Source organism: Diabrotica undecimpunctata, chromosome 3 (assembly GCF_040954645.1).
Source record: "Diabrotica undecimpunctata isolate CICGRU chromosome 3, icDiaUnde3, whole genome shotgun sequence".
In the NCBI taxonomy this organism is placed as follows: domain Eukaryota; kingdom Metazoa; phylum Arthropoda; class Insecta; order Coleoptera; family Chrysomelidae; genus Diabrotica; species Diabrotica undecimpunctata.
Window position 1 is genome coordinate 728,442 of NC_092805.1, and position 16,548 is coordinate 744,989.

Genomic DNA, 16,548 nt, shown 5'->3' on the forward strand with positions numbered 1-16,548 from the left:
TCTAAAGAAAAAACATCAAAACAGAAAAAAGGAACTAGGCGCGTATTAGATAGTGATTCTGATGAGCAAGTTGAAAATGAAATGGAATTACAAGACTCCAGCGGAGGAGAGGATTTTATTGGTGAAGATCCCGAACCAATTAGTTTCGAATCAATAAATAATGGGAATTATGTGCTTGTTGAATTAAACTCTAAGCAAAGGACATACTATGTAGGCAAAGTCTTGTCTCAAATCAAAGAAACTGATTTTGAAATATCGTTTTTAAGAAAAAGCGCTAAATGTGAAAACAGGTATTTTTTTCCAGTTGTCCCAGATGCCTCACATTAAATTAAAAAGAGACATTAAAATGATTTTGCCGACCCCTGTAATGCAAGGGTTAACTAAGCACCAAAGTTCAATTTAAAATTTGAATTAAACTTTGACAGTCTTAACGTAAAATAATGTTAGTTGTTGCGTCTTAGTGTTTCCACATTGAAAGAAACAGTGAGACATTTAGTAATTTTTAGTTTTAATATTTTTGAGGTGTTTTTTTTTATCAAAAAACGACATGATTTTCAGTTCTTGTTTATATTCCACATATAAAGGTACAATATAAGTTTAAGGTAGCATTTAATAAAAAAGTTATTATCATTGAAAGGTTTACGTCTCAGTGTTCCTACCACTCCCCTATTCTTCTACAAGCAGAAAAACATAAATTACTGCTTTACACTTTGACATACATTTCCTTCAACTTTCACTTATACATTTATCCTTCTAAGTAATTTTTATTGCTATTAAAACTGTAATTGTTTTTTCCGCATTACAGATAATACCTAATACTAATACACTTAATAAAAGAGCAGTTACATCTCAAGACGAAAATCAAAAATATTTGCTCATGTTTTTACATTATATTAAAATACATTTTATTAAAACATCAAACTAAGTATTTTGCTGAATAACTATATAAATGCAATTAAATTTTTTTAATTATAATTAATTCCCACCTGATATATTTATACAACCTTAAGAACGTTAGTAAATAGTTATATCATAGGCATGCAATCGCTGAGACATTGAAGAATGAAAATGAAAGTGTTTGTTTATTTGATACATGCATAAGTATACTTTTAAGATGACTGACGATAAATCAGTAAGTACATCTTTATAATAATATATTTTGTAGTTGAAATATTGTATTTCATGTCGAAAAAAGTGAGCGATTTTTGATATACTATACACAAAGTAATTATATTGATCTAATTTCATCTATTGGGTCTCTTTTTTCATAATTTCAATTTTTTTTGTGTCTATCGACCCATTCAAAGATTATTTTAAAATCTATAGATGCAATGTGAGTTCCTCGTTTAAATTCTCTTCGGTTTTCGATAATTTGTTTTATAACGAAAATATTTTTATAACGTTTGAAAATTATTAATAGAATAATTTTTGTGATACAACTGATAATATTTAACAGAATACCATAAACTAGTTAAGAATAATTTTAAAATTATCTGAAATTTGCCTGTCCCAAACGTAGCAATAATTTTTATAAACTATTCAAATTCCTGGATTATTTTTCTCTAACATCTTAATTAATAGATGTGTTATATATCGACCATAAGAATCTATAGTTTAATCAACCATAATGAAAAAGTTGTTGTCACCAATAAATGTCTTTATCTGCAGCATAGTTTCCTTATATACAGTATCGAAATCGACAGTAGACTCCTCACAGTAGATTCTTTATGTATATTATGTACAGTACTTTTACAAAAATGACCTTAAATATTTGTTAATTTTTTTAATGGTATATTTGATGCCATCATTGCTCTGCACAAATCTTCATTGAACTGACATTAATCGTTGTTTTTGGAAGAAAAAGGCAGCAAACTAAGTTTTAACGACTACTGCGATGCCCTTGATTGTAACTTATTCGTGTTGGTCTACAATAAATTTTTGGCTTGCGTTAATCTGGAACAACAGCGAATATAAATTATTTTTAGGAAACCAATACTTTCTATAATAATTTTCAAATATATGATTTAATAATGAAATTAGATTAATCTTAATTAGCAGGGTTAATAAGAGAAATAGTCTGTCTTATAATAGGGAAACATAAAAAATTACAAGAAAAATGATACCCAATAAAAAAATGAGGGATGAAACCCACGTCCTTTATTATCATTTTCGTTAAAATTTTTTACATTTACTATCTAAATGCCTATAATTTACAATGATTTAGAGATGTCAAGCTTATTTATGGAATTTCTCCTGTTTTTTGTGCAAAAAGTGTTCTCCTTCTAATCTCAGTTCTGCATACCGTTTGATTCACATTGGGTTACACTTCATTTTGATATATTTAACAAACACAATTAACTACCTTAACTTTACTGTTGGAAATAAAGGTTTCACAGATTTTAATAGGTGAGGAACTTTTATAATTTATTAAAATATCAGAATAACATTAAATGTCTTCGAAGATAAGGGTACTAATCCCCTAAAGACCTACATATATTGGACTGTATATATTTCGAAGAATTACTAGAAATTAAATTTTGAAAATGTTTATTATGCCATTATTAAAAACATAAGTATATTAAGGGATTTGCGATAGCATATTTAACGGGAATAATAAACCTAATGATGAACCTAAAAGATGAACATGCATTGGAAGACCTTTGTAATCCCTCCAGGTAGAAATATCGCATATATTTCAATTGAAACTACCTAGACTTTAAACGATTAACAGGACAAAGCTCAGGTCAATTTGATAAAATGTACAAATAAAGACCTGTACTCTAACAAAAAATAATGAAAACATGTTAGGATGTTTCGAAAGAAAAGTACTAAGGCGAATTTATGGAGCAGTGAATAACAATGGAGTGTTGAGTAGACTTCGAAGATACAACTTCGAACTTTATAGAATATACCAGGAACCGGATATCGTAAAACATATTACGATAGGACGTCTGAGGTGGATAGGGCGTGTAATTCGGTTGGAACAAAATGACCCAGCTAAAAAAGCGCTCATTAATAGACCCATTGGCCAGAGAAGAAGATGAAGACCCAGAGCAAGGTTCATTGATAACATCGATGAAGACATGAGAAATATGGGAATACGTGCTTGGCGGAGGAAGGCGATGGATAGGGACGACTGTAGAGAAAGTCTTGAGGAAGCTAGGATTTGTGTATAAGATTTTTTCAGCTGTTTTTTTCTTTGTTGGCTTAATCGGAGGAGATAAAGGATTTGTTGAACAAGGTTTTTAGAACTTTCATGTTTAATTGGTCTGCTCTCGTCTGTGGCTATATCCCAATCGATGTGTTTTGAATGTTTAATTATACAAATCAAAATACCTACTCTCTTTTAATTTACATAGCGTATATACGGTTACTAAATTAAAATAAAATAAATATTGGTTAAATCATATTCTATGAAGATATTGATTTTACTTGTTGTTAAATTTTGATCGAAAAACTCGAACACCTTGAAACATACAATATACAATGGAATAGTTCACGGTTTATAAAAATAATACTTGTTACAACTTGATATGTATACAATGAACTAAAGTAGATAACTAATTGCTTATTAAATGGTAAGAGGCAAAAATATAGATAAAATGAGAAAAGCAACATGAAATGTTGTTCCAAAAATCTTTTTGAATGTTGTAGATCATTTTTTTCCTCATCATCGTGTATTATCTATTTTTCTGTAATATTGATTAAAAAATACCATCTTGTTGATTATTTCTAATCTAATGGACGATATATATATCAATTTTTATTCTCATCGATGATTCTTTCTCTTTGTTTAAACCTATTACCTAGTTTTAATTTGGTTAAGTGGTACTTGGTTACTTTTCTTGATACAATTGGTAAGATTTTAACAGTCTATTTAACACAAAGGCATCGAACTGAAAAAAGCATCTTAACATATTGTGTTTATAAAGGTGCTAACAACTAAACATATTTTAAATAAAATCTCTCCCTTCATTTTCCTCCAGTTTGATTTATGTTTTTTGTAATCCATCCACAGCAAAAATACACACAACTGAAGTATGAAGTTTCTGGAATGAACAAAAGAAACTAAAAAATCCGATTGCAGTATTACGAAATGTGTAAGAATTACGTAGATATTAAACAAACATATTAGTACTATCACGAAATGTCTGATAATGTGAAATACATCGTGGGAAAATATGCTTTAATCTTGCGAGGTTGATCTATGTATTCTGTTCTATATGTTTCGGCTCTATTAGTTATTTCACCTTCAGTTGTTAGTCTCCTCAAAGATTTTCTTTTTTCAATTATTTCATCTATATATACTTAATTAATTTATTTAAATCTTGATATAATTTTTCAATTCCTTTTTTTAGATTGGGTTGGAGAATCCGGCTTTTGACCGAGGTCCCACTGATCTAGAAAATGATTTAAAAACGGAGCAATCTTCAGTAAGTATTAGAATAAAATTGTGGGCAAAAATTAATGCTAGTCGGGTATACCAAAAAACTTTTTTGGTGAAGTTTTAATACTTGAATTGTAGCAAAAAGAATTTTAACTAAATTTAACAAACTTACCAATATGATGCAGTGTAAATTGAGCTGTAAAATTGAAAACTGCACATCGGAGATTACTATTATCCGTATTTTATAACTGCTTCCATTTATCTAAATGTATACCTAATTAATATGCAGAAGATATTTTGTGGAATTAACTCTTATGTAGAAAATAGTTTCTTTAATTTTTATAAGAATTTTATTTAGTTAGCACGAACTATGCTGCATTAAGTGTGTCCATGCTCTAGGAAATTTAGATTCAGATAGTTAAGTTGTCGATTAGTTATACAACAACTTATGGTCGAGCATAATCTTGCATAAATAAAAAGTCATCATCATTATAATTCTAGTTTTACAACCCTATGCAGGTTCTACTAGCCTGAACATCTTTCCTCCAGTCTTTTCTATCCATCTTTTCCTTCTTAGGGTGCCTGTCCGTTTCGAACGTTTAAGATCATTCTGGCTATGATGACTTTGTTGGTTGCTATACGGAATAGCTGTGTTGAGGTCTTTCTATACCATGTTCTCAGGTTAACAAGCCAGGATATTCTTCTTTGCCCTGGGGCCCTTTTTCCTTCAATTTTACCTTTCAAAATGCATTGGAGTAGCTCATATCTGCTGTGATTTTTATCGCTTTGTCCTAATAAGCAAGTATTTCCATGTTTGTAACATAGTTCCACATGGAGATTATCTGTTCCAGGTAATTTGTTTCTCGCTAGACTTTTAACTACCTTGTAATCACCAGCATTGGTGATTCCTCTTTTCCCCATATGTTTTATCTCATCTCTTTCTTTTTCTTCTTCTTTTTATGTAAACATGACTTTGTCTGTTTTTCAATGTGCCTCCAGTAGGTTGTCGTTCCACCGTTTTCGTGGTTTTCTTACTGATCGTCTTCCTATTGGGGAACCGTCTCTTGCCGTCCGTCTTTACTACTCTATTTGTTTTCATTCGACTTATATGATCGTTTCATTCTATTCTTCTATTTCTTACCCAGTTCTTGATGTTTTCTCCATTCACTTGATCTTCCACTTCAGTTTCGAGCTTTCCGTAGCTAGAGAATGTGATGCCTAGATATACAAATTCCATCACTTGTTCTATTATCTGGCATTCCAGTTTCAATTTACATCCTAGTAAATTTGCTGTTGTAAGATTTTGTTCTTTTTGGGGAAATTAACATGTTAAATTTTCTGACGGTGTTATTAAATTGGCGCAGCATACGATGTAAATCGTTTTCACTTTGAGAGAGTCGTCTGCATAGCTGATTATTATAAGTTGTTTTTCTCCCATTTGGTATCCATTTTTAGTTTCTACTTTTCATTTTTATCCGTTGTCATTTTATATTAATTTCTTCCATAATCAGGTTGAACAATAGAGGACTCAGGGAATCTCATTGTCTTATCCCATTGCCAGCTTCAATAGAGTCGGTTAGTTCTTCTTCCACTTTTACTTTTATTGTGTTGTTTTGGTAAATATTTTCAATCCTTTTGATTATTCCTAGAGCTATCTCCCTCGCGTACAATAAGTTGATAATGTCTTTTAAGTTGACCGGTCAAATGTCTTCTTAAGATCCACGAAACATAGATATACCGGTTTGTTGTATTCTAATGATTTTTCTTGCACTTGTCTTATGCACTTGTTTGTCTTCACCTCCTGCCTGTTGTGTTTATTGTGTTCTGTATTGTAAAAAGGCTTTCTTCTTTTCTTTACATGTTGTCTTTACTTCTTCTTTAAACCATGGTGTTTTCTTTTTTGGTATGTTAGTGTTTGTTACTTTCCCCTCTCCAAGTGGTTTTGTTGCTGCGTTAATATTATTTTTGAGTTTTTTCCAGCTTTTCTTGATGTTATCGTTTTCTAATATTTCATCCTTAGCGATCTTCTCTGATATTCCTTTACTGTATAAGTATTTCGTAAATTTCGTATTTAGTCCTTCGACTTTGATTTTTGTTTGTGTTGGCGCCGCTCTCTAGGGTGGAAAGTATTTCAGGATGATTCTTATTTTGCATAATACTATGTGCATAAGCTATGGTCGCTATCTACATCTGCTAAGTTGAGGCATTTTATGTCGATTATTTTCGATGGATGTATATCTCTGTTGGTTATAACATAATCTATCATAGACCTTTTTCCACGGGTGATATTAAATGTATATTTGTGTTGGTATTTGTGGTCAAAAAATGTGTTGTTTATTCTAAGTTCGTTATTTGCGCAGAAGTTTATCATCGGGCATTACTTGATTGCCAATTCGAGGTTAAAATCCTCTAATATTATCATCTTTGCTCTGACTTGATCTACTACTTGTTGTAATTGCTCATAAAACGTTTTCCTTGTTGTTTGAGGCTTGTTATTTTCTGTGCCGTATACTCCGATGATGTTCAGGTCTTCATTCTCCATTCTTATTTTTGTCTTTTCATCTCTTTCTTCTGCTCATATATTATGTGCCTGACTATAATGTGGCAGTAATTGATTTAATACATCTTAGCCCTCCGTTTAGACTTTCATATTGACTCATCTTTGCCTTGAATTCTTTTGTGGTGGTGTTAGCTTTATAACGACGGTGTTTCGTAATTAAATATCATCAATTGAGTTGTCGTCAATTAGCCAAGATATGACAAACGTTTCGAAGAAAATTTTGATTTTTAAATTTTTGAGCAATGGGCTAAAGAGCAGCTAACTAAATAAGATTTCTCAAAGAATAGAAAGGAATTACAAGAAAAATAAACAAGAATTGTAGGAAAATAAGTTACTTTAAGATTATGATATTTGCAGCATTATGAATTTATTAAGAGGATGTCACTAAACATTTTCCTTCAGGTAAATTATATGTCTTATAACTACAATTTACAAATTATACCTGGTGTATTAAAGAATGTAAATAAAGTCGTAAATGAAATAATCCGTAATTAAATAAAAATTTCTGTTGATTCATTAAAAAAAACTATTTTTCAGAATACTCAACTTTCCAAGCCCGTTGAACGCTCTCAATGGGAAAATGGTAACGAATTCCTGATGTCGTGCATTGCAATGTCAATTGGATTAGGAAATATTTGGAGGTTTCCCTTTATCGCTAACAAAAATGGTGGAGGAGCTTTTCTGATACCGTACCTCATAACTTTAACCGTGATTGGAAGACCGATGTATTATTTGGAGATGATTCTTGGTCAGTTTTCTAGTAGAGGATCTATTAAGATGTACAGCAAGCTGTCACCTGTGCTGAAAGGTAAACAGTTACGAATTTGTTAAAAAAGCGGTACAGTAGGCGGTATTGTAGACTAGCGAGAAACTTGTATTTATATTGAATCAAGTAATTTTATTATTTATTATTTTTATGGGTTTTAATAAAATTGAAAAAGTTTACATGTTGTGTAACGGGCACTCCTCGTCACATAAATATACTCTTCCAATTATCTACTGTGACTAATATTTCGTAAAAAACCGTATTTAATACGTTAGAAATCTCTTACAAAGTATAAATATGAAAGTTCAACTTAAAATAATTTAATAATAATTCTTTTTGTCAAACTTTTTAACTTTTAAACAGATAGAGGAAGGGAAGGCACATGTGGACAGAGGATTTTTTTCCGTCTAGATTTCTTTTCGCAGAAACGAAACAAATACTGCTTTGCACCCTACCATAGTAGATAGAAAGTTCTTAGATAATAAATTTTAATTATTGCTGTATTAGTTTTTTTATATATTTAAAATAAAGTATATTTCTTATAAATTTTTGTAATTTTTGTATTTTTATCGGTCGCCATATATACGACTGCCCAGTAAGTATTATAGTTTATTTTTATGAACGAGAGAGTAATTAGCATAATTTTAACTGGTAGCTCCGACCACTCCATGGGCGTGCTCAAGATTAATTGAAAAATTACTTTGAATAATTGTAAAAAATAAATGAATTATTTCAGTGTTATAAAGTGTTATGTGTATGTAAACAAAAGTGACCTCTTTTATCACACACTATATTAGAACTGACTGGCCTACATTAAAAAGGGTTTTAAAAAATTCACATTTTTTTTAATTTTTAAAAATTACAAAAGAGAAAAGGAGTTTTTAAAACCGTCTAAGGTATGTTAAATAGATGAATAAAAATATTAATATAAAACTTACAGCTACTTGTTACAAATCCAAATCAGATTCAGAAGATGAACTTTCAGAACCAAGATTTATAATAACTGGCTCGATCATTTTATCAGTAATATTGTCCAGCTTCCACATTTTTTCCTCTTCTTTAATAGTGTGATTTACTGCCTTTTCCCAGTTTTCAGGTTTTACATTATTTACGGCCTCCAAAAACAACTGTTTAACATCATGAATTTTAAAAGTGGTATTTTTTCTTGAAACTTCACTCTTTATCTGTGCCCATACCAGTTCAATCAAGTTTAATTCACAATGATATGGTGGGGATCTAAGTACTGTCATTCCACGATTTTTGTCAATTTCATCAATTTCGTATTTTTAAAATTTTTCTTTATGAAGGGCACACAACGAATAAAGTTCCTTTCTTATAGATCCGGGATGGTATGTAATATTTTTTGAACTCAGCCAATTCTGCAAGTCTTTTTTTAACCACTTGGTTGTGGGCAGTCCTTCTATAAGTCTGGAGTGATAACTTGCATTATCCATTACTATTACACAGTTCTTAGGAAGAAGATCTATCATTTGTTCGAACCATTCTTGAAAGACATCAGCGTTCATGTCTTCATGGTAGTCACCGGTACGAGTTGATTCAAAAGTTAATAAACCACCTTCAACAAAACCGTCTGAACTGCCAATGTGTACTATTATCAGCCTGCGTCCCTTTCCTGATGGTGGGTTTAAACCAGTAGATAAGTTATTTACAAAAGCGTGCCTTTGACTTGTAACAGTTTCATCCTGCCAAAATTTATTTGGTGTATGACCCTCGTTGATCCATGTTTCATCAAGATAAAATATTTTTCTTTTTTAATTTCTTATTTCCTTTATGGTTCTTAGAAAATGTCTTCTCCATATGACAATATCACTTCTTTCTAATAAAATAGACTTTCTGGGATTCTTTTTCCAGCGGAAGCCTATTTCTTTTAAAAGTTTCCATAACGTACTTCGACTCATTTCTGGGTAATCCTTATCATCTCGAACTAAGACAAGAACTTTATCCAATGTTGGAAATTCTTGTCTAAAGTAGAATTCATGCACTTTCCGTCGAAGTCCTTCTTTAAAATGATATTCTATTTGAAATTTTGGTTTCCCTGGAGCATTACATGGCATTTGAAAACTACCACATTTCTCTTCTTTAATAACTCTGTAAATCGTAGATTTCCCAACACCAAGTGTACTGCTAACTAACTCAACGGTCTCATCAACACTTTCATATAAACGTTTGTCTGTAAATGATTTAAAACAATTAAATATTAATGTTTTTTCATTAACTGTTAGAGGACCAATTTTTCGGCGTTTACACGGCACTTCCAAATTTTCCATAACACTAGTATACACACTAAACTGCACCTTGCAACTGAAGTACCTACTTTTAGTGAACTGTTAAGAATTTTGAATACGCCACTTGGACCTTCCTATATACAAAATGGAAAAACCCACTATCACATTTTCTGTGGAATAAGTTTAGAAGGTAATTATCTAGTCAATTACTGTCGTAGATTCCTGTATTTAAAGAATTAAATGTTTGATTGTTGAAACCCTTACTTCGTGGAATGCACTCATTTCAGATAAAATAAAACGTTTTATTTTATCTAAAGAATTAAACTTTATTTTGCAAATAGGCAAAGAATTAAACTTTATTTTGCAAATAGGTAGGTACTTATTAAACTTTTATTGGTTATATATAACCAATAAAATAAACATCTTACATTTCTTGCAAATTCATTAGTACCTGTTAACCTCCATCACTCCGACACTGGCAACCTTATTTAGGGATTAGTAACTCTCACAACTATTGTATTCTATTCTGCTCCAACCTTTATACCTGGTGGTCATACTCAATTTAAAATTGTTTTCCTATATACTTCTGTAAACTTGTTGACAAATATCTGTTTTTCATTGAGTCACCCGTATCAACAGTTTAGAGATTTGCATACATAATTTATTGTTTTATTACTCTCTCATACATAAAAATACACTATAGTTGTTTGTCAAAATGCACCCTGGTAGCTATATATACCACCCTTTCTAGCCCTTCTAATAAAGAAATTTTTTTTACAAATTTTGTCTTGTTAATGAATTACTTCTACTATTTAAATGTTTTTACAAAAAAATAGTTCTGCCAATTAAAGGGTTAATAGTTCTGCCAATAAAAGTGCACTTTTAGTTTATGAAATATTTATCAAATATTTAAAATTTATTGACTATCTCTAATCAAAAGGGCTCTTTAAAAGTTGCGAAATTTTTCTCGTAATTTGCGCAACTAGGTTATTAGCATGATCACTATAGAACGATAATCAATTAATATTTTTGTTTTTATGGGGTTTTTATCTTCAAAACACCATAACATTCGCCTCTTTGTCGATATATTGATACATGTGTTATTTATTATAGGTATAGGCTACGGGCAAATTTTAGGAACATTTTTCTGTGCTTCCTATTACGCTGTCATAACAGCAATTACACTGGTGTATTTTTTCAACTCATTTACTTCGAGTTTCCCATGGGCTACCTGTCAAGACCGATGGCAGGATTATTTGTATTCTAGGAATATAACCTGCGTAGACCAATTCAGCAATGGGACTGATACAAAAAATGGTACTATAACATCATCAGAGATGTATTTCAGGTAAGATGTTATATAGTTTAGTTTTTAAAACGCAAACATTTTAAGTACAACATATTTATTGTTTATTGTACTAAATAAGACGTTAAAAAGTATGAGCATAATTGCAGGTTAATCTAATATATTGTGTTTCCTTAATACATTAGATTAACATCCAAGGTAATAAGGTAATATAATTTAATAATAAAACTACTATCATTTACAACTTCAAATATTTTTGGTACGAACGTAACTATTCATACAATAAAACTTGCAACTATACAATCAAAGTTAAGCCGTTTGATGGGATTCAATACAGTATAGTACAACTTAAAAATAATTGTCCTTTTATAATAAAACTTTTGATTGTTAGCACTTTTTGAAGCAGTTTCGACGGGTAATGAGTATGACGATAAAGAGGAATCGGGAGAAGAAGATCATGTAAAAGAAAACTAGAAGGAAAGCGATACGGAACAGGAAAATGAGGGATTAGATGATAAGACAGATTTTGCCATTGGTCCATATTTTTTGGGTAAAGATAATAAAACAAGATGGGCTAAGAATATTACCCCTAAGAACGTCAGAACTCGAAGTGAAAATATTGTTGTGCAGCTTCCGGGTTCAAAACAATGTGTCAGGCAGAAAACCGATATTTTAGATATCTGGAACAATCTATTTGATACTGATATGTTGTAAATAATTGTTGACGGGACTGATACAAAACTAGTAGCAGAAAAGCAGAAGTTCAGTCGCGATCGAGATATACACCCAACAAATATTGATGAAATTCGTGCTCTTTTGGGTCTCTTATATCTTGCAGGTGTAAGAAAGGAAAGTCACCTTAATACAAGAAATTTGTGGAAAACGAACCGCACTGGTATAGAAGACTTCCGACTGACAATGAACATCACGAGATTTAGAAATTTACTAAGGTACATGCGAACTGATGATATCAATACAAGGCATGATCTTATTACCAAATGGAACGAAAATCAGAAAAAATGTTTCTCTCATTCGCAATACGTAACCGTGTACGAAAAGTTGGGGGAGGATGGTGCTCTTTCCGCCAGTACATACCAAGCAAACCCAATAAATACGATATAAAAACATTTGCACCGTCTGATGCGAAATTATTTTATACCAGTAACGTGGAAGTATACGTTGGCAAAAACCAAGTGGGTGGTCCATACTATCTAGACACTAGTACCCAGGCAGTGACGGAATGGGCCTGTCAACATCTCCACGGATTTAAGAGAAATGTTACCACCGACAATTGGTACAACAGCGTTGATCTTCGTATAAGCTTAAAGGAAAAGGATTTAACTCACTTGGAAATCATAAGAGTAAATAGAAGAGAAATTCCTGTATATATCTCTAACAATCAAGGACGACCTATTGGATCTAGTACATTTGGGTTTGGTTTAAGAGGAACACTAGTGTCATATAAACCAAAAAAACACGTTCTGTTATATTCCACTATGCACCATAGGGACGACGTTGATCCTGTAACTGGAAGACCGAAAATCATATTAGCATATAACGGCACAAAAAGCGGTGTTAATACCGTAGATAAATTATGCGCACAATATGATGTAGCACGTTGTAGTAGAAGATGGACTATGGTTGTTTTGTACAGCCTTTTTAATGTTACAGCAATAAATTCCTTTGTTATTTAAAATTGTAACATTCTAAATTTCACAACGACTCGACGAGAAGTTTTGACAAATTTAGCATTTAGTCTTATGTCCAACCACGAGAAGAATCGAAGCCGAAATGTCTATATACCCAAGGATTCTACTACAAGAGATCTGGCATTTGGTTGAGGATGTCGTGCCACTTCATAGAAAACCGGGAGCAATTGGGAGGTGTGGTGACTGTGGATGGAAAAAAAATAAAACGAAATATCTTTGTTCGATTTTTAAAAAGTATCTTTGTTTGGAATAATCAAATCCACTTTGCAATGACTGTAATAATATTCCGGCTTAATTTTATTATGTTTTTTATCATCTCTTATATTTTTTTATGATAAGTCTTAGTGAAATAATGTTTTATTTTTGTTTAAGATCGTTCTTAAAGACTGATATGTTCTGTTCTAATTTTTAATTAATTGTAATTTGTTTAGTAATAAGAAAATAAGTCAAACTATTACAAAAATTGTGGACTATTTTTTGTGCTACGTAAATAAACACTTTACATAAACAAAATATGTCAATAACAGTCAATAATATTAAAAAAATCTTTGATCAAATAAAAGGCAGATATCGAGTACAGTTTATTAATTAAATCTTGCACAAGTAGTTTAGCTTCCTAGAACATCTTCAGGGGCATTTCATCAATTTTAGTCTATTCAACAATCATAGAATGTCACAAACATAAAATTTCACATTACACTACACTACACAAGGACAAACAGTTTAAATTTTTTTTTTGAACAGAGATTCCAAAACAAGGTGCTGCGTGCCATAGTCAATGCGCCATACTATGTATCCAACGAGGTGATTCAACACCACATCTCCCTAGAAACCGTGAAAGAAGCCATACAACGTTTTAGTGTTAAATACTGTGAGTGCTAGAGCATCTTAATGCGTTTGCTCGACAACTAAATGTGCGGAACGTCTTTGAAGTGCGTAGGCTAAAACGGCAATTGCCATCCGACTTGTCCAACTGAACATAATAAGTGTATTCAAACCAATAAAATTTTAATTTTAGAATTGTAAAGAGGTTACTCACTGGAGTAATTCTCTGCATGTCTGCATTTTTTACCATACCAAATGCTTAATGCCCAATGGGCAGATTGTTGTAGAATGTTGTACAATGAAGTTAATAAAAAAAATTACAATCAATATTTATTGCGGCTTAATTCCGTATAAAAATAATACTTGCATAACCGTATATTTATATCGAATGTAACATTTTGTTGTAAAATGGGTCAATGACCCCGAATAGTTGAGACCCATTAATTCTAAATAAAAATATTTTCAGCTTCAACTTCAGCTGATATAGAAGCGATCTAATAGCAAATTTATTATTATTAATTTTTTTTTCAGGAGAGATGTTTTAGATGAAACCGACGATATATCTGACGGCATTGGATTGCCAAACTGGAGACTCGCTCTTCTTCTATTCTTTACTTGGACCATAACGTTCCTCGTATCAGTTAAAGGAGTAAAAAGTTCTGGAAAGGCGTCATATTTCCTAGCGATATTTCCCTACGTGATTATGATAATCTTGTTCATAAGATCGGTCACTTTGGACGGAGCTGTTGATGGAATGCTTTATTTTATCAAAGCTGATTTTAGCAAACTTCTAAAAGCAGAGGTAAATTCTGTATTGCTTTTATGATTGTATTATAAGGTGCAAAAGCTTTTTAGGTATGGTACGCAGCTGTGACACAATGTTTCTTTTCCTTGGGGGTTAGTTTTGGACAAATTATAACTTTTTCTTCATACAATAGATTCGATCATGATATTAACAGGTATGTACATATATTTTTAAATTAATGCATAGGTGCAGACAAAAAGAATGATCATACCTAAGAATGCTATTACAATAGGTATATTTAAGTCCAAAGTGCATTGTGCATACAGCATCAATAGGCATTTACTTCTATTGTGGTAGTTATAGCGAATTAGGGAAATTCAAAACAAAAATTTCTCGTACTATTTGTCCGATGTAAAGTATAAATTTTGAATGTTACTTAATTAATTTTTTTTTAACTTATACAGATTAATTTGGGTAAATTGAAAATATTACCAATTATAATGGAATACAACTAAAGCACTGCAAGAGAAACTAAAAGGGGAGGAAGACAATATTAGACTGTATGTGCACACAAATAAGAAACATTTCCCCAGTTGCTTAGTTCGGAAGAGATTTGGAGGGATTCTTTAGAAAAGATATTGACCAGAGGATAACATAATATGTAGTGAATATAGTTTTAAACAACGGAATTTCGAGATAAAAGAGATAAGTCTAGGGCCCTCCCCGAATTTTTAAAGGATCTTTTGGAAAACCTAATTAATAATACCAAATATATATATATATATATATATATATATATATATATATATATATATATTACCATCAAGTCTAAATTAGCTAAAGATAGAGTAAAATGAGCTTAATGATATTTACAAATAAAAATATATACGGTAATACATTTATATCTTTATATATTTTATTTTCTTATTAATAAAATAATCAACACGAACAGAATACCAGATGAATGGAGGAGAGCGATCATGGTGATGTTCTTCAAAAAAGGAGATAAGAAAAACCCCAACAATTATCGAGCAATAAATCTATTAAATACAACACTCAAATTGACAACAAGAGTAATAGCGACAAAAATAAACGAACGAATATCTCTGCAAGAGGAACAGCAAGGATTTCGGATAGGAAGATCATGCACGGATGCAATTTTTGTAATAAGAAAAATAAATGAAAAGTCGTTGGAATACAACAAACCGGCATATATGTGTCTGATAGATTTGAAGAAACCGTTTGATAGAGTGAGAATTCGGGACACGATACATTTATTATATGAAAAGGGAATATCACTGGATTTAGTAAAAACCATTGAGAATATATATAAAGATAACATAGCTATGGTAAAATGTAAGGGAAAACTATCACAACCTATTAAATATGAAACTGGCATTAGACAAGGAGATTCACTGTGCCCATTAATATTTAATCTGATAATGGATGGAATCATAAAGAAAGTTAAAAAAAAGAAGAGGATATAGAATGAGAGAAAAGGAAACAAGGATAATATGCTACGCCGACGACGCCATAATAACAGCCGAAAATGAAGATGACCTACAAAGATTAATTAAAGAATTCGATAAGAATATATCGATAGAAGATAAAGAAGCGATAGTGATATCAGCGGAACCGAGAAGATGTAAAGTAGTCGTAAATAACAAAATAATTGAACAAGTGATGAAAACTGAATACTTGGGAATAAAACTGTCAAGCTACGGAAAAGTGGAAGAAGAAGTACAAAAACAAGTGAATATAGCAAACAGAGCAGCAGGATGTCTTAACAACACAATCTGGAGAAACAAATACCTCACAACGGAAACGAAAACCAGGATATATAAATCAACAATAAGACCGATAATGACGTACACAGCGCAAACAAGAGCAGATACGGCGAAAACACAAAGACTACTGGAAACAACAGAAAAGAAAGTCTTACGAAAAATAACAAACCAAACTCTAAGAGACAGAGTAAGAAGTGAGGAAATACGAGCGAGATGT

General features: G+C 31.4%; 1 protein-coding gene across 1 annotated transcript in view; it reads left to right on the plus strand.

Annotated features, from left to right (window-relative positions):
• Positions 1-1,041: 1,041 nt before the first annotated feature.
• The window catches only part of LOC140437928 (uncharacterized), a 100,360-nt gene continuing 84,853 nt past the window's right edge, over positions 1,042-16,548 (plus strand). The window contains exons 1-6 of the mRNA XM_072527714.1: positions 1,042-1,132; positions 4,359-4,433; positions 7,485-7,755; positions 11,073-11,307; positions 14,331-14,601; positions 14,655-14,758. Coding sequence (XP_072383815.1) covers positions 1,094-1,132; positions 4,359-4,433; positions 7,485-7,755; positions 11,073-11,307; positions 14,331-14,601; positions 14,655-14,758 — 995 coding nt within the window. The 5' untranslated portion in view covers positions 1,042-1,093. The remainder of the gene's footprint in view (positions 1,133-4,358; positions 4,434-7,484; positions 7,756-11,072; positions 11,308-14,330; positions 14,602-14,654; positions 14,759-16,548) is intronic.